Source organism: Micropterus salmoides, unplaced genomic scaffold (assembly GCF_014851395.1).
Source record: "Micropterus salmoides isolate LMB-PRFRI ecotype aquatic unplaced genomic scaffold, ASM1485139v1 Ms_hic_scaffold_14, whole genome shotgun sequence".
Classification (NCBI taxonomy): domain Eukaryota; kingdom Metazoa; phylum Chordata; class Actinopteri; order Centrarchiformes; family Centrarchidae; genus Micropterus; species Micropterus salmoides.
Genome location: NW_024040485.1, coordinates 7359555 through 7386127, shown reverse-complemented (window position 1 = coordinate 7386127; position 26573 = coordinate 7359555). Strand labels below are relative to the sequence as shown.

General features: G+C 40.1%; 1 protein-coding gene across 2 annotated transcripts in view; it reads right to left on the bottom strand.

The window, feature by feature from the left end:
- kirrel1b (kirre like nephrin family adhesion molecule 1b) overlaps window positions 1-26573 on the bottom strand; it is an 80492-nt gene that overhangs the window by 15694 nt on the left and 38225 nt on the right. For both annotated transcript variants that reach the window (XM_038717398.1, XM_038717400.1), the window contains exons 2-10: window positions 16193-16342; window positions 11746-11895; window positions 11190-11347; window positions 7666-7816; window positions 6887-6992; window positions 4592-4740; window positions 4068-4195; window positions 3481-3607; window positions 1199-1299 (exon numbers count right to left, since the gene is read on the bottom strand). In XM_038717398.1, the coding sequence (XP_038573326.1) occupies window positions 1199-1299; window positions 3481-3607; window positions 4068-4195; window positions 4592-4740; window positions 6887-6992; window positions 7666-7816; window positions 11190-11347; window positions 11746-11895; window positions 16193-16342 (1220 nt within the window). The remainder of the gene's footprint in view (window positions 1-1198; window positions 1300-3480; window positions 3608-4067; window positions 4196-4591; window positions 4741-6886; window positions 6993-7665; window positions 7817-11189; window positions 11348-11745; window positions 11896-16192; window positions 16343-26573) is intronic.

The window sequence follows — 26573 nt, the reverse complement described above, 5'->3', positions numbered from 1 at the left end:
CTTACAGGCTTGTAAAAGAAGAAAAAAAAGCCATGTCAGTATAACTAAAAAGGATGCTGGGTACGTCTTAAAATGAAGGTTGCAATGCTGTTAGCTAGAAGGCTATGTTTTTAGTACTGTCTGTTGGTCTGCAAACAAAGGAAATTCCAAAAACATGGGATTTGCTGCATCACAGATAAGTTGACCATATATTGGTGATTAATTGGATATGGGATCTCCAATATGACCATATATTTTTATTATTTCCATATTTCAAAAAATATCATTTAATGCACTCACCATAGACTATTAACCAGTTATAAAATACTTTAAAGAGGTGGTATTATGCTCATTTTCAGGTTCAAAATATTTAGGGGTTGTACCAGAACACGTTTACATGGTTTAATTTTCTAAAAACACCATTTTTTGTCATACTGCACATTGCTGCAGCTCCTCTTTTCACCCTGTGTTGAACGCTTCATTTTAGCTATAGAGTGATACATCTTGTCTCTAAATGATCTTTGTAGAGAGTTGCACATGCGTGGTTCCTAGTTAAGGACTAATAGCCAATCAGAAGCAAAGAAGGGCGGGTCAATGAGAAGCCGACTTCGGTTCAGCTGTACATGTTGCCGACCAGCTTAGCAACATGGACTGGAGCGAGAGTTTCAGACTGGTGAGTTATTAATCTGTAACAAATGTATCTTTCATCCATAAAGTTTTAACTGAGCTCTGTCTCTACATCACAGTAAACTTTATGTCCATTGACTGCCTGGAGCGTAGCTTGCGTTTGGAAGGGAGAGGAGAGCTGTGTGAGGCAGCTCAGTGTTTTTCCACTGGTGTTTAGTGTTATATGACGTGCATTTTGCTTTCATCCCTGTGATGTCACAGCCCTCCAACACTTTCTGCACTGGAACATGCATACAGCACTATGTGTCTCCTCTTTCATTTCAACCAAACACTACCGCAGCTGTTTTTGATGAGTCACACCTTCCACCACAGAGGAAGATCGTTCTCAACATACTCCTGACAGAGTTGGAGAACAAAGCCCCTTGTACCAATTGTTTAGCTAGAAACACAAACTGAAGGGAGGAAGTAAAAGCCATTTTTGTTTTCAGGGTGGACAAGGAGCTGTTGTGATCAGGATTCTATTTGAGGCAGATGCTATCTGAAAAGGTCAAGCACCTCTGCAGCAGATTACAACTTCCAAGGATGGACTTACAATCTTATCAGGTGGGGGGGTGCTCGCGATGTAACACTTGATCTCGCCTCTCTCTCCTCTGACCGCGTACTGGACTGGATCACTGGAGATGATGGGGGGGCCTGAGCCAGTGAGGCAGGACGAGAGAGAGAGATGGACAAGAGGATTACTATAACAGGTCTGAGAAGTACACAAGCATTAATTTTAACTTGCATCATATCAACAAGTCATTTCTACATTAACCCTTACTAGAAAAACCGTAACCAGGCATTCTTTATTGTCCTCAGTGGAGGACATTTGTTTTTACAGTCTGTACAAAGAGCACCTTCAACATGGATTCTACACACAAACTACATATAGTACACATATACAGACAATGTACACATACACATAACACAGGAGTGACATCATTAATATGTCTGTGAGTTTAACGCTCTTCTAGCTCAGGGTACAAAAGTTTTTCCAAAGCGTGCCTTTTTGTAGAACAGCTGTCTGTATCTACATCCAGATGGGAGAAGGGTGAAGCATGAGCTCAGAGGGTGGCTGGGATTTTGTGCTATGGTAATTGCTCTATGAGCAGTGGAAGTATTAATGAGGGCTGGCAGGTTGAAAGTGGGAAGACCTATTATGTTGGAGGAAGTGTTAGTGACCATCAGTGAGAAGATTTTACACATATTTGACAGTGTGATTGCCTGGTTCCAAACCTCTAAATCAATCCAGTCAATCAAGCCAATCAGAGCTTTGATTACATAGACGCCATCTTCATGACAGAGCTAGAATCCATTCAAAGAAAAAGGTGATAACCGTGGATGGAATCGACACAACCATACAGGTTGTTGTCAACTTCAATGAGGACATCTCCTTCTGTGATCGACTTGACAAAGTTGCTTCTAGCAACAGCTATGGCAGCTAAGTCAGCAGGTAAGTCAGTCACTCTGAAATGACTGGAACAAAATAGGACCTGGTCACACCAACCTTTATAATATGATTTAAAATATTATTAATATTAATATTATATATTAAAGGTGCCTTGGAGTGGAGTTTGACTTAGGTGAACATCGATGCTGGAATTCACGCCCTAAATCATCTTGCAATATTAACCGTGAAGGTGGATTTATTCTTCGGAGCTACACCTTAAGCTACGCTGCAGCTACCTCCTCAAAAATGTAACTAAATGATGGGATTATGGCAGCAGCAGAGATACCATGAAGAAGCTGAAGAAAGACTGCTGCTTTTCTGTAACATATCTAGCAAACACATCTCCACTGGAAACCTCCTCAATATTCTCGGCCATTTTAATGAGTGAAATAACTTTCATAACACATAACACACAATAACACAGCAATTGATCAGCAGTCGTCTCCTATTCAGTAATGGATCATGGCGAAATAAAAGTTACCTGGTGTTATATTCTGTATATATTTATTTATATGTATCATGAAGGACAGTAAACACAATTACTGTGGGGAATGTTATTCACACAACATGGCCTGATTGTGTACTATGTCTGACCCTGAACTATAAATCAAAATGTATGATGTAAGTATCTGCGACAGGACTGTGGTAAACCTCTTGTGTCAAGTTATGTATAAAGGCAGCTTGAGAACCCAAAAAGAGAGGAAGTGATCATATTACTGTTGTTACATCATCCATTAAAGGCTTCACCAAAGCATTGCATTATGGTTTGCAGTCAGTTGTGAGAAAGGAGTGGATGGTGCAAATACTTTCCTTTGAATCCTTTGAATTAACTGTGTTAACAAGGTGAAGGTAATGACAAGCTTATAAAACTTTCAGGAGCACATATTTTGTTAGGACGTGCCAATGAATGTTACTGTCTACCCTTTTGGTTTGACCGCGCACTTTGTCAGTAGGTGAAGATTTAAGGAGCATTTGCGAACTGCCTTTTTGTCATTGTGTTCTTGGTGAATCAGTTTTGATTTATTAAGTAATTGCCGGTCTCTCTGGCAGTGAGTTTTGACATTGAAATATTGGCTTTGGGCCTGTCTAGGTCTGAAAAATTAGCTGTTGGGTTTGTGTCAGGCTTGGGCTCGAATGAATAAGGCCGGGTCAGCAGAAATAGTAGGCCCAAGCTTCAGCTGTCAGAAAGATACAGACACATGCATGATGTATAGGATGATTCTAGATTAAACAAACACATCATGAAGGCCCATATGGTTTCACTATTCATCTTCTAAGTTTGACAGAGAAGCAGGGCTTTGCTGTGCGTAGGAAGATCTGTTCTACACATTTTAATTTAATATCAGCACTGTTATTAATAGCAGAGTAATTGGATAGTAACTGACCGTTGACAGTGAGTGTAACCTCAGTCTCTCCCACTCCAATCCGGGGCACAATGGCCTTGCAGACATATTGGCCTGCATCGGCCTGGCTCACTGACTTCAGATACAGCTGGTTGTTGTTGCTGAGCACCTGGACACATACACACAAGTAGGATAGTAGATTTGGGTGGAGACAGACAGATGAGGAGAGAGAGGGAGAGGGAGAGAGAGAAAGAGGGAGGGAGGGAGGGAGATCTATATTTAATTCATAAAACATGTTGATTTACTCAGCAGGCTCCATTAGTTTTTTTCCAGGAGCTTTTCTTAACTTGTTAGGCATGAATTAAAGATTCAAAATATGAAGTCACAGTCTCACTTCAAATCATCTGCTTAACAACTGAGCAAACATTTTTGAAGTCTAGGTCTTGGACATAAATATAGGTTGGATTTGGGGTTTTCTGGAGGATTTACCACAATATTGTTTTGTTCTGACTTTCTCTTTCTTCTTCTTTAAATTGAAATAAATGACATTTTAGTGAAACAAAAATGTAAACAGAAAGGTTAGGGTTTGCAGTCAAAGCTCAGGAGCAGGTTTGATGGTTTGTTCTCACCATGTTGGAGCCCTTCTTGGTCCAGGTGAGGGTGAGAGGGGGGTTGCCAGACCACTTGCAGTTCAGACTGACGTCAGAGTCCACATCTACCGTAACTGGCCTGGGCTCCACCACCAGTATTGGGCCAACTTAAAGAGCGTAAGATAATTGACAAATCCAGTACATAGACACATTTATATGAAATATAAACTTGGTGATCATCAAGTGGCTAAAAATCTATGAAAGAATGAATGAAACTGAAACAGAAAAGTGGAGACAGGAGTCTTACATATACATATTCATTCTTTACTTTACTCTGTTTATGTATAGGCTTTACCAAATGCCATATAGCTTTGTTGGATTTAATTGGACAGAATTGGGAGAACAGATTAAACAGAAACAGTCTGTTGCAGATTTATTCTGTGCAAAACATGCATACTGTGTAGCAACAAAATAAATGCAGGTGGCTCTTCAAACAAACACTTACAAATATAGCTACTAGAACACATGCATATTATCCCACTCAGCTCAGGAGTGCTACTCACAGTGCACGTCCACCAGGATGCTGACGTTGGTGTTTCCCACAGCGTTATAAACCTGACAGGACACGGGTTCGGTGAAGAAGGAGTGATCTGCTGTGGTGACAAACACACTTTCTCTGGCCCCCTCCAGCAGCACGCCACCTTTTGCCCACCTGACAGAGAAACACATCAGCATTTAACAAATCATTGTTATGCCAATTTGTCAGCAGAACATCTCAAAAGCACCATGGGTTTTTATCATTTTTGGGTGCTGACCCAAATGTTAAATTACTACAGTAGTAGACAATGGGTGTTTTTTTTTTATTATCAATTAAAAATTAATGTAGTTTTCAGCAGCCACTAGCGGTGTGTTTTTTACATTGCAACCTGGTGTGGCTAGTATGCATGCCCAAACTCATGAGCGAGCAAAGTCCGATACACATAGACTCACCGGGAGACAGCTTCACACAGCATGCCATAACCTCAGACAAACTACCACTGCAGTAATATTTTTATCAGCTTGAGGTAAACTTAATCCACACTCATTACATGATAAAGTTACATTTACTGCATTTAGCTGACGTGATACATCAGCGTTAGCTTGACTGTTCCTAGCTATTTGTGTTTCTTTCCCCAGAGGCTCAGCAATGTGAGCACAGCTAAATGTATTGGATGATAACGAAACGGTTAGTGAGCTAAACTGAATGTTATAAATTAGATTGTTGCCACACTTTATAACTGTAAGACTGCAGTAAGTAACATTACTGTAGTGGATGGGTCTTCCACTGTGTTGTTGGTCAGGTAAGTTTCAGCAACTGAGACGGGTGAAGATGCAGTGTAATGTAAAATAACAATAAATCTAAATTGAACGTGCTATGCTAATGATGCGTTAGCTGGCTTCACCTGCCTGCCTCACTATAAGCTAGTAAAAACAAATCACTCCACATTTGCTTTGTACCATCATCATTTCTTACAGGCTAAATCAACACTTTGACATAATAGTTATGGTACACAAGATAGTCATATGGGTTGCATTAGCTGGTGAAGTAATGTGAAAGTCCTCAAACTTTAGTATTTTGCACCAGATAATGTTAGCAAGTGCTCGCTATAAGCCGGCAAGCTAACAATATTTAACTATCTAACTAAAGAACAAAATCGCAATATATTTCATACGCTTTTCAGTAAGGTTAGTTTACCTTTCAAACAGGATGAATGCCAAATCTGTAACGGTTTTGTCGGTTACAAAACAAAGCGAGGTCTCTCCGTGACTCAAGCTTTTCGGATGCTGACTGTGTTTTCACCCAACATCGTTTTGATTCTAGTTTGGCCTGACAGGCTTCAGCATATTACATTTACATTTATTCATTTAGCTGACATAAAACTATATTGTTGTTTTTTATGTGGAGTTTGTGTTAGAGTTTATGTTGTGGTGGGAGCCGGTTGTTTTATGGTGTTAGTGGACTGCATTTTGTTAGCTGCGGTGTTGTAGCTGCAGTCGGCAAGAGGCTCAGGAGTACGCATGCAGAGAACCTAACCCCATTCCTAGAAGAGAGGCCTGTGGTTCATTTCTCTGTGAGATTACAGCCCATTGACAAAGAGGCAGTAAAAAAGTGATTTATTGTTAATTGATGTAATTGAAAAATAACATATAGCCCCTTTAAAGCTATCAAACTAGCATTTAAAAATACTTGATGTCAAAACCTGAGGGAATGATTGCAATATAAAAAAATAAATTTTTTTATTCATACTGGATCTTGCCAGATATCTAGCTCAAAATCATATAACCATATTGTACATCTGCCATTAGATGACATTCTAATCTACACTCAATAGGCTTAGTGCCTAAGTGCCTGGCAGTGCTCCCACAGCTGGGACCCTCTGGTGGACTCTCAAACCGCAGATTAAAACCACCATGTTTAAGTCCAGCATTTAGCAATTTCAATGCTTCAGTGCTGTCACAAAAGATAAAAGTCAGCGTTTAATTGTACAAATGTTCAATACTTTCACCAATTCTGTCCTGCAAGCAGAAATTACAATTCAGGATCACCCCTAGATGGTAGGCACAAGAAGATTGGAATAAATGAAAGAAAATCTATTGGCACTAAACAGAATTGCAGTGTGGCTCCTGATCTTGGACTGCGCATTTATCAAATGAAACACCATCCCTAAAAAACACTGACCACCATCATAAAGTCACATCCTAAACTGGATATTAAGTTGCAACAATGCTGTCAAAGTGAGCAATAACCTAATGTTTGTTAGATAGGTAGTACAGCATGTTTAGATATTAAAGTAAAAAGTGTACACTTTAATCCAAACCTGTAGCCCATTATGGGAGGGTTGGCAGTGGCCTGGCAGGTGAAGGTGACTCTCTCACCCTCCAGGACAGAGCGAGGCTCAATGGACAGGGTCACCATAGGAGGGTCTACAGAAGGAAATATACATATTCAATGCACAAGAGAGAAACTGAATGATTATGTGAATGAATGTTGTGCTGCACCAAGCAGCATAAGGATTGTTTATATTCTATACACAATACATTTCCCAATAAAATCTGGTGTTCCATAACCTCACTTCTCTACAGCCATCTGTACTAACAGCACTGGTTCTACATCTACTGTTACTGCTGCTGTTCTTCCAGTAATTACTAACTACATTGGGTTGGAAAAACACATCAATCTTCTTGATTGAAAATTCAAACTACAGTTTCCTTGTGAGCAATCATTCCTTTTTTCTTCAGGGACACAACTGAAATCCTTTTAAACGCAAAATGTTTCAGGTTTTCCAAATGTTGAAAAGAAATCAGCATGCTGAACTGCAGTAGGAGAAAATGACTGGCCCCAAAGATGGTGCCAAAATATTGCAAGTAGCTAAATCAAACCTGGAACCAGACCAAGTTTGAGATGAAAAATAGTGGCTATAAATTCATATACACAGCATATATGTCTTATGCTAATAATTACTTCAAGCTGACAAGTGCTGGCAGCTAATTAAAATAATAATGTGTTTTTGCATTGTCTATACACAAAGCTTGGCCCCAGTCATCTGAGCCCCACCTATGCACATTTACATTCTGACTAAGAAGAAGGGCAACCTACGGTGGACGTTGAGGGTAACAGTGGCTCGTTTGCCCATTGGCACCGCCGGGTTGCTGGCCACACAGGTGAAGTTGCTATTGCTGTCAGTGTCAGCTGGTGTGATGGGCAGGTAGCTCCTGGTCGTCACCCTCTTCCTGTCTGGTAGCACTTCCTGTTGATTGGGAAGAAATCAGGATTGAGTGGAGAATAGGGTTGTGGGTGGAAGAGGATGGGTAGAATTTATGGAGGGGTGCCAACAGAGAAAGATCAAAGGCGGAACATGGTGGATGGGGAAGGACAAAAAGGACAAAAAAGGAGCGAACGGGAATTATCATGGGAGAAATAAGAGAGAAGAAGGGGTGTAGAAAGAAGAGAGACACAGGAGGGTTACTAATGGAGCCAAGAGGGATAACGAAATAGCAAAAAAGGATATAGAAACAGCAATCTGGAGGTAAAAATGAAATAGCACTTTGAGACATGATGCAAGAAGGAAAAGAGAAGTTGGAAACTGAAAAGGTGCAAAGAGAATTTAAAGACAGTTTAAATAAGATATTTTCCTGTGTAAAAGTGTTCTTTATAATTAATGCAAGCAATTCAGTTTTATAATGACACTGGACTTTGCATTTAAAGTGAGAGTTGAATACTCATAGTGTTAAAATGTTTAAACAGTTATTTTGCTACTTTTCTCACGTTTATATCATTGTAGATTAAATATATTTTTGAACTTTGGTTAATTGGTCAGACAGGAGAAGCAATTTGAAGATGTCATCTTGGGCTTTCGGAATTTGGGATTTTTTATTAATTGGAAAATAATTGATAGATGAATCAATAATGAAAATAATTCTTAGTTGTAGCCATAAAACATAAGCTATAAATCTTTTTCTGCACAATACGTCCTTAAAATCCAGTTCTTTGGATTCTGTCAAAATATGTCAAGAAAGTCAGTGTCACATTTTTGTTAATATTTGATTATGTCTTTTCATGTGACAACACTGAAGAAATGACAGCTTGAATAATAGTGTAAATTTGCTGTCCTCTCAGAATAACACATCACACAGGGGATATCAGGAGATAAAGCGGGTTGCCCGTCAATCGGAAGGTTGGCGGTTCAATCCCTGTATACTGAACCCTGACTTGCCCCTGGTGGTTGTTCCGCCAGTGTATGAATGTGTGTGAATGTTAGTTTCTGTTTGAGCACTTAGGCTCAGTGTGTGGATGTAGTGTAAAAGCGCTTTGAGTGGTCGAAAAGACTAGAAAGGTGACTTATACGGAGCATTTACATTTACAGCCATTAATGTCCAATTAGCCATTTTCTCTCCCTGGTGTCATGTGACTCGTTAGTGTTACAAGGTCTCAGGTGCGAATGGGGAGCAAGTGTGTTCAGTTTGGTGTTATCGCTCTAACACTCTAACACACTCCCTCATACTGGTCACTGGAAGTTCAACATGGCACCTCATGGCTCTCTGAAAATAAGAATTGTTGCATAAAGATGGCCTAGGCTATAATAAGATTGCCAAGACCCTGAAATTGAGCTGCAGCATGGTGGCCAAGACCATACAGCGGTTCCACTCAGAACAGGCCTCGCCATGGTCGACCAAAGAAGTTGAGTACTCATTGTCATATCCAGAGGTTGACTTTGGGAAATGGACGTCTGAGTGCTGCCAGCACTACTGCAGAGGTTGAAGCGGTGGTGTTCAGCCTGTCAGTGCTCAGACCATACACTGCACACTGCATCAAACTGGTCTGCGTAGCTGTCGTCCCAGAAAGAAACCTCTTCTAAAGATGATGCACAACAGTTTGTTGAAGACTGTGAAGCTCTGGAACTCCATGCCCAAGAGGGTTTATGCAATGCTGAAAAATAATAGTGGCCAAACAAAATATTGACACTTTGGGCCCAATTTGGACATTTTCACTTAGTACTCACCAGTGGTTTAGACATTAATGGCTGTGTAATGTGTTATTTTGAGGGGACAGCAAATTTACACTATTATGCAAGCTGCACACTCACTACTTTACATTGTAGCAAAGTGTCATTTCTTCAGTGTTGTCACATGAAAAGATAAAATCAAATATCTACAAAAATGTGAGGGATGTGCTCACTTTTGTGAAATACTGTAAATGCATGCCCAGTAACATGGTAATGTAAGAGCAACATGTAGTATGCATGAGCATGTGTGGGGGGGCATAAAACTGTCTGCTTGAGATGTAAAAACATCTGTGTTTGGTGTGTGAGTCAGTGTTTGCTGCTGCTGCTTCTGTGTGCATATAAAACCACGAGTGTGCATATGTGAGTGTGTGTCTATGGGTAGGTGTGCGCGTGTGCTTGCAGGCATAATTTCATGTGTGCAAGAGAATATACAGGACCGAGAATAGTGTGAATGTGGGAGAAAAAAGTGTATCACTGAGTTTTATATGTTATAGTTTTTGTATGCACATCATCACATGTAGACAGACGCAAGGTTATTGAAAACACTAGGCATACTGGATTAGGTCAAGATTGAGCTGATGAAGGTCTGATTGATCTTCTGACATCAAGATCATTTATTTGATTTAAATAAATGTCTGGTTAAGAATTGTAGGCTTTTTGTAAATACTAAGTTTACTGAAATACTTCAACAATAAAAGTACATCTATCCCAAGTGGGATTCAAACTGATGACCAAATAAAAGTACAAGTTAAGCATGCAGGTATTATCAAGTTTCATTCCAAACCTCACTGTTTTTTTACTCAACTTTAAAAATATCTTAAATGCAGAGAAACACTATTCAACAAAACAAATTCTACTGAAATGTTAAACAGCGAATGAGTGAAACAAAATACTGCAACCCAAAAAATAAAACAATATGATAAATTAATGAAATCATAAAGGACAGTTGTGTCACTATGATGTCATGTTGTTTTTCTCATTGCACTTTTCCTTTAACATATGAGCATACTGTGTCTACATTGTTGACTGTGGCATTATTCTTTGGCTGAGTCTGGCAGGGGAAATTTTGGGTTGTCAAATTTCAGTTTAATGTGTCTCGTCTTTGTCAAAGTACGCAGTTGTGTCACTAAAGGTGATAATATGATACAGAAGTGCCAATATTTTATTTGCATTTTGTTTGCAAGTTGTGCCTTTCATCGAATAAAGTAGTTGAGGCTTTCTCAGAGTGAGAAGAGCTGATTTTAGTTACCGGTGATGCAATTTAGTGATGTTTGTGCTCTTTTATTGCCACTATTGAAAATAAATACTGTATTGATCAGACTCCAAACACTCTAAGTCTTCTGGCCTGAGGTGTACATACTGTTATTACCCTTTGCAGTGCCCACGGCAAAAAGTATATAAACAAACAGAGTGAGAGTGTCTGTTATTGAGGAGCAGATTGTAAGTTGATAAAAAAAAAAAAAAACTCTTTTAAAGCCACTAGTAGGCATGTCATTTTATTATCCAGATCTCATTTTAGTGCCATAAACTCGTCATGGTTTTATGTGTCGTATATTGCATTAATTTTACATGTGTGTTTGCTATCATCCGCATTTGTGCATGGGTGTATGTGAGTCACCGTAGACTGGTAGGCCCCCTCCACAGCGACTCCATCCTTGGTCCACTGGATGTGTGCTGCAGGCTTAGCCCCGCGGGTCACACAGGTCAGGTTGTATGGAGTTCCAGCCCTCAGGAGGAGCTCTGGGGATCCATCAACCACTGGGTCCTCAGGGGGAACTGGAGGAAACACACAAATCCATGCTTTCAAAAAGACATGTGCCCTCATGCATACAAACAAACCTATGCATACACATGCACAAAATACGGTCCAACGTGATTTTCAAATAGAAGAGCTTGACTGCCTTCAACCTAAGTGTTTTCTTCCACCTCTAATGCCACTAGAACCCATTCAAAATATATTACATTTCCTCAAGAAGCATTACCTTCATACTTAAAACACGGCTTAGTTCCTTAAAAGTTCACATTATAGTGGGTTGATCCAAATTGATCATGTACTCAACTCAAGGAAACCTGCTCCTCACAAGGACATAAGTATCAACATAAAAAAATGAAACAGGCCTTTCTTCAAACTTTATGTTTGTATAAGTTAAAAGAAAAAAAGCCAGTTCACTTACTGAGTACATTGAGTTTGGCCCTCCTGGAGCGCAGGGCGGCCTCTGTGGCCTGACACTCGTACAGAGAGTCATCAGACAGCTCAGAATTGGAGATCTCCAGGTTGTACTGGCCGATGTCCAGAGCCCGCAGCACACGATACCTGGGCCAGGCTGCAGGAGACACAGACCAGACTTACGGTTAAATAGCTGGAGAGACATCAAGTACTCATCGGAGTTTCCGTTTTAGTTCAAATGTAAGTCATGCATTTTTATTTGCAGGTCTAAAAAGTCTGACAAGTTTGGAAAATCAACTCAATTCAACATGACCCACTGTTTAAAAATGATTGCTGACATGAATAAAGAGGCACATTAGTCATGAGTCATCATAATAGCACTGCCTTCACAAATGATCAATGTCTGAGGATAATATCATCATCATCTTCAGGATAATCATCTTTATGTGTGAAATGTACTCATAATAGGATATGAAAAGAACTTATTTTAATTTTAAGGGGTAGTTCGCCTAAATGAATAATCCATTGAACACACTGTGACCAGTTTTCGATCAAAAGTAGTCCCTATGAAAATTGTTCTCATTGTCTGCAGTGGATTATCCAGAGTTACAGGGACACTTTTTCTGGAAAAAGATGTGCTTTAAAATGTTGTTTTTCAGTAGGGCCTACTGTGAGTTGCACAAACAAACTTACATTCACCTCCATTGTATTAGTGTCGCAGCAGAAAGCTCAGAGAAAGATATCTCACAACCTCTGCAAACAAAACCAAACAAACTAAGTGGACACATCCCACTAAAGGTCAGTGAGGAATGTATATTTTTTAGTAATTTTTGGTGAACTAACACTAAATTTCTCAAGCTGCATTTTTCCGTATAAGGAACATAAAAATATATATATAGGAAAATAAACAGAAAACATTTGAAAACAATCTCCTCGACATCTTTTATTCAACGTCAGTAACTATATTTCCTTGTCCTCTGTCGACACCTGACTTGTTTACAAGATAAAGCAAACGTAAAAGCTCTTATTAAGTGGATAAAAGCTACAATCACATTCACAATTACATCAATCACAGACAGAAAGCAAACAAATTGGACATGTATTTGTGTGAAAATGTCAATGCTATTTATCACACCGATTGCATTTAGCAATAATAGAATTCAATTCAGTTCAATTCAGAGTATTGAGGACCTTTCTGGATTACCCAGAGCCTCTGGAGATCATGATAGCATGTCCTTTAGACAAACAACACAGAGGAAGGTACACAGCAGCACGCACATCAACACGCACACAGCGATACAGTAACACAGTCAGAGATAAACAGCTGAAGGGCTTTTGCACAAACACTGATCAAACATGGTCACATACACAATGATGCCACATCATTTCCCACATGATACACAAACTGCAGAACTACAGGCAGTGCTGTTCCTATTACCCCCCCCCCCCCCCCTCTTTTCTCTGTGTTTGAACCTTCGCCTCAGACAAAGACATAATTGAGCATGACGTCCCACTAGGGGGCACTCATTGATCCTCTGTGCCCAAGCCTAACATGACATCATTGATTCACATGGCAAAGGCAGGCAGGCAGGCAGGCAGTTGGGGTGCAGAGAGTAGGGGGTGGGGGGGTTGCAGTGGGCAAAAGTATTAGTGGAGATTACATCATCCACTCCAGCACCTCGCAGCATAGCAACCACAGAGGTGAAAGCACCCCAGGGAGAAGGAGAAGGAGGAGGAGGAGGAGGAGGAGGAGGACGAACAATAAGCTGCCACCTCTGATGCCTGCTGGTAGTGAGAGCATATTAGGTACTTGGATTGATACTTGTAAACAGGATACACCCATATATACAGGTTACTATACACTGATCATATATTAAAAAGGATTTTCTTTCTTTATTATTTGTTTTATATTTACATGCACATCTATGTCAAGAAAACACTTTCTGTCGATGAATGAACGCAAATCTCCTGCGTGTGTGTGGGTGTGCAAACTGCAGGTATGAATTTAGTGCACAAGCTGCACTCCCACACTGTTATCAACAGCTGTATACAATCATGCACGGCACATAACAACCACGTCTTATACATCCTATTTCATGCACCAACAACAGCTTGTTAGATCCTTGTTAGATCAGAATAAAAATGTTGTTGATACAAATATTAACAACTTACAGTCTTTCCTCCAGACATGACATGACTTCATGTTCACAATGCCAACACTTGAAGCAAAAGATGGAGAGACAGTATGTCAGGGATGAATGGAGGAGTGGCAGCTCAGACAACTTAAGGATAAATAATGGACAGATGGTGATGATAGATGGTCGAAAAGCAGACAAAAAGAGACAAAGAGGACAACATGTTTATCAAACGCTGGTGTGTTTGTCACCGGAACCATGCTCGCAAAAGGCTACAAGGACAAAGAGAGCATTACCCGCAGAAAGAGAGAGGGAGGAGGAAGAGATGAGAGGAAGAGAGAAGAGAGGAGATGAGAGGAAGAGAAATGAAAAGCATCTGGGAAATACATAAAGCAAGTGATGATGGAGCTGCAGTTTGAAAGATGGACGAGCAGAAAACAAAAGAAGGGTGGGAGAGTCACGCTGACCTTCACTGAACCTGCCAATTAAACTAAATTGAACACAAGATTCACATCACGTGTCATATTATCATTTGTGTGTATGTGTCTGTGTTTAGTGTGTGTGGGCAGTGGACTGACTGGATGTGTATGTGATATGTTTGAGTGTCATACAGTACAGTATGTGTACTTCTTTGTGGATTCATTTAAAGTGAGATGAGAAATGTGATACGTGGTTTAGAGCTGAAAGGTCACAAAGTATGCGAGTGCTAATGTACTTACTGTTTATAATGTTTCATTCCGTGGAGGACATTATTAGTTTGTTTATTAAAGTAAAGATCTGTGACATTTTCATATATAAATAAAGGTTGTTTTTCCCCGCTCTATCACGAATGATTCTGTAATAGGGTTTCATGCAGGTAATGAAAGGTTTGTCTAGTGAGTTTTTCTTGAGAAAAAAAAAAGAATTAACAGCATTTTCAGTGGTATGTTTGGAATTAACAAAAGAAAAATAATGTATTTTGCATGACATCTGAGTTTCAATCCTTGTGGCGTCGACATCTAAGACAAGCTGTCATAGTCCTCACAGTTTGACTGACAGGTAAATGCAGAGGAGAAACACAACAGCATAGTAAAACATATAAGCAAAACAAGTTTTGTGTTATATGGCAACAAAAATAGGCATATTCCTTTTGTTTCAGAGTCATTTACAGACAAAAGAAATGACCAGTATGTTTGGTTCACTTAGACCCCAGAAAGGTGTTAAAAGATGTCCTCTGGACAAACTGTTAATACACTCCAACAACAGAAATCCAAACAGACTTATTTCGGATTTATGATGATTAATACTGTGCACAATGTACTGTCAACATCAGTCACAGATCTGTTTTATCTCTGACACCCCAAACAGAAGTAACCCATCATTTTTTGTAGGAGACTGCTGAACAGTGGGGGAAATAAACAAAATACATAAGTACTGATTATTACTGCTTGAGTAATTCTATTTTATGCTACTTTATACTTCTACTCCACTACATTTCACAGGCAAATACTGTACTACATTTATTGGACATGTTATAAGTTATTTTTTAGATTCTAAAAAATATAAATTATGATGTCATTAAAGTCATTAAAGGTACAAGCTGCAACATTAAAGTGATAACAATGATATTAAAGTGATAACAGTGGCGATATACCGTGTAATGTTATTCTGAAAAGTGACATACTGCATGATGAATACTTTTTGGCTTTTATGTACTTTGAATATAGTTTGATGCTAACACTTTTTGAATGCATGACTTTTACTTGTTTTTTGTAAAATGGGGGTGAGGTCAGAGGAGAAGGATTTTTGCTTTTCTTCACCTTCTTGGCCTCTTATTTTTGCACTTCTGAGTTTCCTCTAATCATTTCCTGAAGAAAAACACCTTTTCTTCATCTGTTGTGTCTTTGACTCACCTCCCTTTTGGTTGTCCACGATGCTTCCCCATTTCTGTAATGAAGTGCATTCTGTGTTGCACTCACAGAAAGTCATTCTGGATGTGCGTCGGCTTAAAATGTAAATGCGAATGTGTGTCTGCTTTTGTCAGCAGTGTGAGGGATTTTCTCTAATTCAGCATGATATACAGGACTCATTTTTGCCCAGTTTGTCACTCACACGCCTCTTGGCTCTTAACTCTCTCTCCCTCTGTGTTCAGTGTTCATTCCCCTAATGTTAAAAAAACCTCCACACTTTCCAGGCATAATAGCTTTTGTCAGGGTTCTTACAGTCAAAACTGAACCGAAGCCGTAGCTGAGTTATTCGCCTTCCTCACTTCACTTTGATCCCTGCAGCTCGGTGAAGCTGCAAGGTTTTTTTTCTCTCCCATTACAGAATTTCTCTCACCTCGGAGACCCTCTCCGATGCCGAGGGCCAGGCCGTCCTTGGTCCACTGGACGATGCCGCTGTAGTTGAAGACCACGCAGGACAACACCACCCGTTCTCCCAGTACCACCGACTGGTCCGCGGGCTCCTGGGAGAAGCGAATGCACCACACTGCAACAGAGGGACAGAGAGGGAAATCAATTTTAAGTTCCTTTCATTGTGACCTGGCCGTGAGCTGCCATCTTTTATTGCACTGTATCGAACTACAGTCCCTCTCCGGTCTTATCGACTTGTGCTTGTCCATACGGTGGCTGGTGGGGTGATTTGTTATGTGTCTTTATTGTGTATATGGTGTTTTTTATGGTCATTTTTTATCATGTGTTTTTATTGTGAGTGTGTTTTAATATAAACCCCGTCTGTGAGTGAAATTTCTCTTACGGGACAGTAAGGTTTTGAATTGAATTGCCTGCATTTATGTACATATGCCTTGGCTGGACACAGGATAATTCATAGTTATTTTATAAAATCATTCTAATAATTTCTCCTTTTAACTGGACCCAGAGCTCAGTTGCTCTAATTTGCATATGTGTCATTCCTCTGTGCTTTCTGCCTCTGTTTGGTCTCTTTCTTGCCCCCTTTTCAAGTTTTTCCCTGGACTTCACTGAGGCTTATGTGTGTCTCTGCGTGGGTATGTGTGAGTGAAAGTGTGTGTGTGCCTGCACGGATGTGTAAGTGCTCTTGTGTTGCAGGAACATCATTGCCAAGCTGTGATGTAGCCTGCTCTTTTTCATAACGCAGTACAAAGGATTGTGCTTACACACACACATTTCCTCCAGCAAAATAAGCCTTTTGGCCATTGCAGTGCTGCTAAAATACACAGATATAAAAACTACAAGTGTTGCGCCGGCATACATTAACGCACTCACATAACGAGAAAGTGTCAGGTGAGGAGGCGAGGCACTAGCCCGCTGCGTTTTCAGCTGTTTGCATCATCAGGTAAAATTGTTTCATATTCCGGGGAAAGTCTTGCAAGAAGGCGCGTTAATTAAGGCAGAGAAGGAGACTGTGGTGCCTTAGATGACACATGCACGTGCACGAGCACCCACAAAAACACACTGTATCTTGCACAAACAGAAACTCCTGCACACAAGCAACATTGAATCACACCCAATTTATGCACTGGTGCACACACACACACACACACACACACCTCACTGAGTCATTCACGTACATGCAATTGCACAGTGACTCACACAGCTGAGGATACATTCAGGCACACATACAATCTTACAGGCGTGCACACACACACATACACACACCCTTCCACAGAGTTGGTGTTTGTCTTCCCGTGGGCTATTCTGTTCTTGGATCATGGTTAAAACAATCCTATTAGCTAATTAAGGCAAAACTGGTTAATAAAGCAGGCCGTGGCTCTGAGGGACACGTCTCAGCGGGATTCAACCACAAAGGTGCAAACAACAGGGAGATTTACTGATTTGTCAGGAGGATTACACGACCTGTCATGTTATTTGTGCGGAAGGCGCCTTTATTGAAGACAGGAGTCTTCAGACTTCACAAGAAGCACTTTGATGTTTTATCAACTTTCCTTTTGAATACTGAATCAAGAAGACAACTGCTGTGACAGTGCTGCAGATTGTTGTGCTTTCTATTTGAAGTTAAAGGGAAAATCCGCCTCAAAACCCCTTAACTGTTGTGTAACATAAAGCAGATGATGTGATGTTGAAATATCATCTCCAATATGGATATAATGTAAAATATTTTTTCATCTGGCTCAAACATTTGCAATCTTTTGTCCTAGCTTCCAGGTTATAGAAAAGTCCTCCCCTGGTCGGTAAACTCTGATGAGCGTTTTAAATCTAATCTCAACCTCTTGGGATTAGATTTAAAACTGCTCTTGAATGCTCCGAATCCTTCGTACGGTTTTAAAAGCTGCCAATCTTCGATTTAGACATTTATTCTCATATATTTCGTTTACTATACTACACTGTGTACTACATAAAGTCAGTTTTACTGACTTGCTTTTGGTGTCAGCTCATCAAATTACATTAAGACCAATGGAATCTTATTAAAGCCATTACTTTGCTCTGATGTTTGAAGAGTCAAAAAGGACCAGTTTGATTCTGGATGCATTCCTCCTCATGTTTCCAGTCCCTCTCTACTGCAGAGTTTCAAATAAAGGCTCCAAAGTTAATGGTCACAGAAATACTCTTTAAACAAATAAGGAGTAATCTAATGACGAAGACACAGTAACGCACATTTTGCAACTCAAAAGAGACTCACCAGATCACGATGCAATGCAGTTTCAAGACATTTTTAGTGAATGATACTCTTACTTTGTCTCTACAAGAGAAACTCTCATCACTATCACACTCTTCATATACATGTGTAACCCACAGTCCAATACAAGTTACACAGGTACAACAAATGACACCTGGAATGCATCATCCAACAACACACAAACATACAGGGGCAGATGACGAGGTGTGTAGATGAAGAAAACTGTTTAATTGCTGACTTCTACTAGATTTTACCTCGAGAAAAATTTGATAAATTACATGATCAATGGCAGACAAATTCAAATGGGAAGATTCTCTACTTTAATATACATTGAGACTCTTATGTATATGAAGAATATCATGCATTTATTTTCTTAATTTATAACAAGTTGTACAACCATTATGGAAGTACCAAAATATACATGTTCAGGAAAAGCAGTCATGATTTTTCCAGAGAGGAACCAGCATCTTTCTCTCCTCTGTCTTCAGGAGTCAAAGACAAACAGATGAGCTGAGACAACTGAGAGACAACACAGTGAAAAGGGAAGCTGCTGCTGTTGTTTCCTATAGAGAAGAAGAAGGAGCTGCTGGGATGTGATATCCTGCTGACATGAGTGATTTACATGTGGGTCATGTTATGCATGATTTATGCAAAATTAACAGCTATTACGAGTAAGGGCCCTCATCTTCGTGTATAACTCTGTACGGAACAACACATTCCACACTCCTGGGACAGACTGCGGTGTGTTATTGTGCGTTATTGTGTGTGTGGGTGTGTTTGTGTGTGTGTGTGTGTGTGTTCACGTGTATGTGAGAGAGAGAGAGAGAGAGAGAGAGAGAGAGAGAGAGAGAGAAAGAAAAATAGTGACAGAAAGACAAAAAGAAGGAGACAGAGAACATTTCTGTTTGTGTGTCGTGATATTTGAATGTTCATAGATATGTGTATTTTTCTGTGTTTATGAGTGTGTGTGAGTATATATTACTGTGCATATGTGTATGTGCGAGTGTGTGTGTGTGTCGCCTGTCAGCCTGCAGCAGGGACTCAGATCGTGGAGCAGAGAGCCACACTGACAGAGAACAGAGATGTAATTAACCCTACGGGATACCCCCCCCAACACACACACACACACACACACACACACACACACACACACACACACACTCCTTCTCTGTCTCCTCTCCCATGTGCTCACCTACCCTCTCCTCCTTTCTCTCCTCCTTTCTTCCCTTCTCTCTATCTTTCTCCCTTCCCTCCTTAACTTTCCTTCTTTCCTTCCTATCTTGCTCTCTCTTTCCAGGTTCACCCACCTATCTGTCTCTCCTTGCCCCTCTTCCTTTGTCTCTCTTTTTCTCCTCTCTTCTTGTCTAACTTTGTCCTCTTGTTTTCTTTTTCTCTGTTTTCTTTCCTCATGTTTTTATCAACATAGCTAGTCACCATTTAATTATCTTTTACCAAAGAGAAACAATGAGATCCTTGTTTCTCTTTCTCTCTTCTCTCCTTTTCTATCTGTACTCATCTCTCTATCTCATCCTCTCTTCTTTCCAGCATATCTATTCCTCCCTCTTTAGTTAATCTCTCCGCATTTCTTTCTTCCTGTTTTTCTATCGTTCTAACTTGTTCCCAACACTGTCTCCTGTCGTCTCCTCCTCTCTCTGCTAGCGTTTCTGTGTGTCTTCCCAGCCTCCATCCTCCCCCTGCTATTTTCTTTCTCTTCATCCTTATCGCCCTGCATCATTACCCTGAGGGATGATATTAGGTATATCTTCTTTTCCTCTCTCTCCCTCTCATTGCATAATGACCCAATGGTACAATCGACAGAGCTTCACAATAACAGCCTCAGTGTCCAAACATATTATCCTTAATTGCTTTTAAATCTTTTATTCACTTTGTCCTCTTTTTTTCCATCAGACCGAGCTTTACAGTAATAAACATCTCTACACGTACTATCTAACTAGACCTTTTATGAATTTATGCAGTTAACATTTAAGCATAAAGTGCACACATACACTATTTATTTATTCCATTATACATGAACTGAAATATTACTGTAAGTTTCAGTGGAAAACATTGACTCTCTTGGAAGAGATGAGCTGTACTAGAAAGTGCGGGTTGAATCCTGGGTGACTAGCAAAGCTTAACAGTGAACAAGATTTTGACTGACATTAAAGTCATAAGTCTTGATCAGACTTGTAACAGTGTAATCTAGGACATGGGTTTAGTCGTACATTCATGCAGGCAATATGTAGCAGCTGCGTTTCATTGTGTTGCATCATTTTATGCAGGTAGGACACCATGGACTCTGCATACAGATGAAACCAAACTACGAAATATATTGTTTGCAAATCATCTAGTCTGAGTTGTTTTGAGTATGGGTTGGACTTTCTAGTGCTGTCTATGCAAGACCTGATTCAAGTCAATTTCACTTTGCTTGTCTTAGTTACGTTTTAGTCTTTTGGCTTGCATGTCGTTGTATTCTCAACTGTATCTTGGGGCAAAATATCTAATATAAATCTTTATCATTTGTTCGGATTAGTTGATTTTTTTTTAAACCTGTCACATTCTATTAATAATAGATAACAATAGTGCTTCAGATGGGTTACATCCTAAATTCCAAATTTTGTCCCAATCCATATAGTAGATGTGGAGATATTTTAGTGGAAACATAATGAGGAATTATTGTGAATTAACGTATCTGGCAAGTCGCAAAAATATCAGATATACGCAATATCTGCATGGTGACTACAGCGTTGTTTAACTTTTTATGGCTATGTTCAGGCACTCACAGTTCTTGCTTAATGTTGCTGAGAGATCATGTTCTTGGTTTAATACAGAAAAAATATTTAACCATAACCACTAATTTCTGTAACCTTAACCAAAGTGCATTTGTTGCCTAAAGCTAACCACTGACGTGAAGCTGGATGTGAACCCCAGCCTCTAGAGTCACAGTCCTGCGCTTTGAACACCCACTCCAACCTCCTCCATATGACTCCGCCAATGTTGTTGCCCTTTAGTGTCTGATGCTATTTCTTTAGCTCACTTGTCTTTGCTGTTATTGACAGAAGTGGATTCGTTCAGGTGTCTTCACATTTTCCAAGCAGTTCAGAAGCTTCTGATTGGCTCAAGGATCAGAAAGAAAGAATTTACAACCTAGTAGGGGTGTGACGATACATTTAGCTCACAAGACGAGACTCTACACAATACTGGGTTCAAGAGAATGAGATGAGATGAAGAAATATTCAGTATAATATAATATAATATAATATAATATATGAACTATATGACTGGAAAAATAGTCACACAATGCAAAACATGGCAGGTGCATATTGAAATGTTGCTTTCATATTGTTTGTGTCTTGTCTGTCACTCTGATGCCCTTTATTGTTTCCACCAGCTATCCAAAATGCTGCCACACAAATGATTTGAAAGTGGCAGGGGCATCTTCTGTGCTTATGCACCCTCACACTCCGTCATGCTGGAATCACGAGACAGCTTTTTAGAAATATTGCCACGTTTTGATATCGTGGAACTTGTGGCACAATGTTTCGTCCCACCCCTACAAACTAGTATTCCAGGCAACAATTATAATGCTGTCCGCTCCGATCACACCTCCCATGCACTGGGCTTTCTCATTTCTCATTCTCAGGTTAATATGAAAAGGAAAGAAGTCAGAAGATGTCTTTGTAAAACATAAAAAAATTCAGTAGATATTTGAATTTCCGGACTTCAAAGTGGGACGACTTGTCATCCTATCAGACATGGTCACATTTTTCATTGAAGAATGCACCCACTGTTGCCTAAGAGCTGAAGACGGGCCACCAGAGGCCAAACGCAATATCCTGCAAGCAAACCATTCCTCTGTTGAAATGAAAGGACAGTTTGTGAGGTTTGTAACCCTAAACTGCAGTCCTCAACACCCTGAAGCCTTCATCCTCCTAACCCCCACCCCCAAAAACTGCCATGCTGACCCCCTCCGTGTATTCATGTCCCAGCTCTGCCTCCGGGCTACAGCTCGCTCCCATTTCAACTACCACACACCACTCTCATGCAGGAGAGAGCACGCAGTGTCTAAGTGTGTGTGCATGTGTGTATGTGCGAGTATTGTCCGCGTTTACACGCATGCCTGCATACATATCTGTCATTGTTGTGTTATGTATGCTGTGTGCATATATTTGCCATTTCTGAAAAGGCAGTAAAGGGCAAAGTGTGCAAAAGAGAGTTTTTAAAAAAAGGTGTTTGCATAAGAGAGAGAAAAGAGAGTGAAAGTGTGTGTCTGGGGGAAGGGAGGGGAGAGAACAACAAAAACATAAAAGAGAGAAGTGAAAGGGAGAAAAGTGAGGATGGAGAGACAAATCCTCAGCAGTACAAACAAAAAAGTTTTGCTTCTTCTCAAAATGGAACATAATTACTTTTTGAATGACACCGTCAACCATTACCATGAAATATCATGTTGACTCAAAGTGTTTCAGCTGTCATTGTTGTTTTGAACCATTGGTTGGTGCATTACATGACTGAAGAGTGCATTCATTTGGTTTTGTCTTTGGATTAAATCAAGAAATACAGCATTGTCAATTCTCTACCGGCTTTCTTTAACAGTTAAAGTACTTTTTTTGACAGTACATACCACATCTTTTAATGTTTTCAGTGAATAGAAAATTCAAAAATTCAAAATTCAAAATTGAAGCTTGGTAAACAGATTTAGGCCATAGTGAGGTTGCAGACGCAAAAGGCTCCAGCTAATAAATGCAGGGTCATCCAGCAAGGTGTGTTGTTGGTCAATTAATACATGTAAGTGCACTTTTGTGGGAGATAACTTTGTAATGTGAGGAAAGATAAAATGACTGTTGCTGTAGTAAATTGTAATATTTTCGTGTCTGATCAGCTTCATACTCATGGATTAAATTCTTAAAGCCCCCCTCCAGTGTATTTTGACATTTCTATTTTGTGCTCAAAGTTGCAAAAGTTGCTTAGTTGTTAAAACGGTGGGTGATGTATGACTATAGTAATTCCATAGTCATACGTCATTCTCCAAGCTTGCGCAGGCGCACTGTCGTGCCTCGTTAAAAAGCTGTCACGCCATCACGCCTCGTTAAGTCAGAGCATCAAACCGATAAACATCGTTGTGAGCTAGCTAACCAATTTATTATGTCATTTACTTAGAACTTACAGTAGGTATGTCTCTCTGTGTCTGATTCTTGATTTGTTAGCTAACAAAGGGTCTTCATTTTATTTTTTAGTTTCCTCCTCTTGTGCTGTTCATTTTCATTACGGCATTTGTGCGTGCGGAGTTGGAGGACAGATGACAGAAAACGCGTCGCACTTTCACCTGCCACCGTCTTATATACAGTCTGCAACATGCATTTTACTGACGGCCGCTTTACCAATGCATTGGCGGAGGCACCCCCCACACCCCCTCGGTAAAGTAAGCGCACCATAAAACGTAGTGGGAGTTATCGTGTGCAGTGCGTGACAGGATCATCGACTGTATGATTGATAACAGCTGATACGACATACTGACATTAGTTTCTGTCATGGGTAAGTAATAGCTACTCCTGCCAGACAGTAAAGTTTAGTGATGTTAACACAGCATATCGTTAGTGAACACTCCAGTTTTTGGTTATCATGGTAATGTACTACGTCCGACTATTAACCACATCCCCATTCTGTTTGAGAAAGAACGTTCACCAAAAACGGCAGTTAAAACTGGCTGGAAGGGGTCTTTAAACTAGACTTCCTGGAGCCTCTTTCTAATAAAAACTAATCTAAAACTAAACTCATTAATCAATGACCAAGGCATGAGCATGCAAGAGCCTTGTAGCACAATTTATGTAGAATTTATGAGTGACAATCACTCGTGAAACATGATGCTTCCACAATTTCTTATCTGCATGTAAGCAGCTCTTGCAAATTGCTTTTGTGCCCCGGAATCTGAAACACAGTGCCTTTATCAGCGTGGCTCCTTGTTTTTGGTCTTACCGCCATAGTTGAGAGAAAGTGCAAGCTAGAAAAAGTGTTGCATAAAACAACATCGGCATATGACTGCAAATAAGTTATAGGGAGTCATGAATTAGAAACAGTACATGCAAACAGCGTGCAAACAATGATTAATGCATCATTGCATCTTATTAGGTTTGTTTATTACTTGGTGTTTGCTATTTGAATGTTTCTGCTGCATTTATTTTCCTTATAGGAAACCATTTACGGTCCATTAGTGTCTGCAGAAGGTTCACTGTAAATGTAGACGAGACTCACATACCACATACCACAAAGTTACAACAGAAAAGTAATGTGAGTTTTGTGTCACATTACACAGCCATGTGTCCCTCCAGTCATTTACAAACAAAGGTCAGAATACAGCGACCTGTTTGTTCCTGATTGGCCGTGAGGGATGACTGCATCATTCCTGTGGGACGACATGTTTCCTGCTGCCTTGTTTATTTTGATGTTTTTGGAAATATCATTCATGTAACATTTATTCGCCCGAAGCACACACTATGAAACTGAGAGAGACGAACACAAGAGCAGACAGAGAGGCAGAGAAGGAGTGAGACAGACACAGAGGGACGGACACAGAGATCATAACTTTGTCAGTGTGCGTCCCAGCTCGCTCAGTGTTTGCTGTTAACAATAGATCAGTGATTTCCCAGTGTCCCCCTCTCCACCAAACAGTGCTTTTATTTCCTGTCACAAACACTTCCAGCGAAACAGAGGAGCAGCGTGACGCCGACTGCGAAGGAGATGCTGAGCAAACTGAGCAGTTATTGGAAATCACACACACACACACACACAGGCACACACACACTTACAAGTTCATCCAGGGGCAATTACTAATGTGTAGTTGCAGAAACACACACTCATAAGCACATACACAGCAATAAGTCACGCAGACAATTGCGTGCATGATTCACAAGCACACAAACACACACATACAAAAACTAAATCAGGGACAATTACCAAACCATAAACACATACACACGTATACACACTTATTACACAAATTACACAAATGCCTGCAGACTGCACGCACTCTTAAATCTAAATTCACTCACACACAAATGTACTCAGTTACACTCCCCAAATTACCGCGAGACAGCACGGCTGGATGCAAACACACAGACATTTTCCTTGGCCTACACACACATTGTACAGCACACACACAAATACTTGACTTACATGTAAATACATTTAAACACTAACATTGGTTAGGCACAAAAATTCAAGGATCATATCTGTTCATAGTCCTGGAATTAAATTCTTTTAATTTGCTTTATCAGCATGACATGGGGGTGGTGATGGGCAGTGGATAAGGCACATTCCTTTGGTGTGAGAGACCCGGGTTCAATCCCCCATTGTGACCCATCCACCAATATGTCCCTGAGCAAGAAACTTAACCCCTAGTTGCTCCAGAGGCGTGCGACCCCTGACATGTATAACAATTGTAAGTCGCTTTGGATAAAAGCATCGGCTAAAATGAATAAATGTAAATCCTCATGTGCAAACTGCCTCGGTGTCACATATAAGAAACATTTGTGTTGCCAAAACATAGAAAATGGAAATGGTGGATGGAGAAGAGAGGAATACACAGTACAATCCGCTGATCTGTTGAAGCATTAGAGAAAGTTTATTAAAGCTTTGGTCATATTGTTGTAGTTTTGTCTATAATTTCCACGTATCCAATGAGATTTGGGGCAACATCTCTGCAACAACAAAGTCACGGAGCATGGAACATGAGTGTTCAGATGATATAAGAGAAGTTTTAAACAAACCGACTGTTTAGCCAGATTCTACGAACAACTTTATTTTGGGGCAAACAAGTGGTAATAATTCTTCATTGCACAGAAAAACTGGGCACACACAACTATAAGTACTAACTTTCTAAATGACATTGATAACTGTCACTTCTCAGTCGATACCCGGTCCACTTAAAAAGGTTGGCCTCAGCAAGAATACAGATCCAGCATACTGGATCAGTGCATCCCATGAGAGTTTGGGTAAACCGTCCACCTTCATTTTCTCCTCTAAATAAGTGTGGCTAACCTGGGGGTTTGTTTACAACTTGTCTGATCGTCTGACTGCTTGTGTTTATCACCCAGTCAGACTTCTTTTC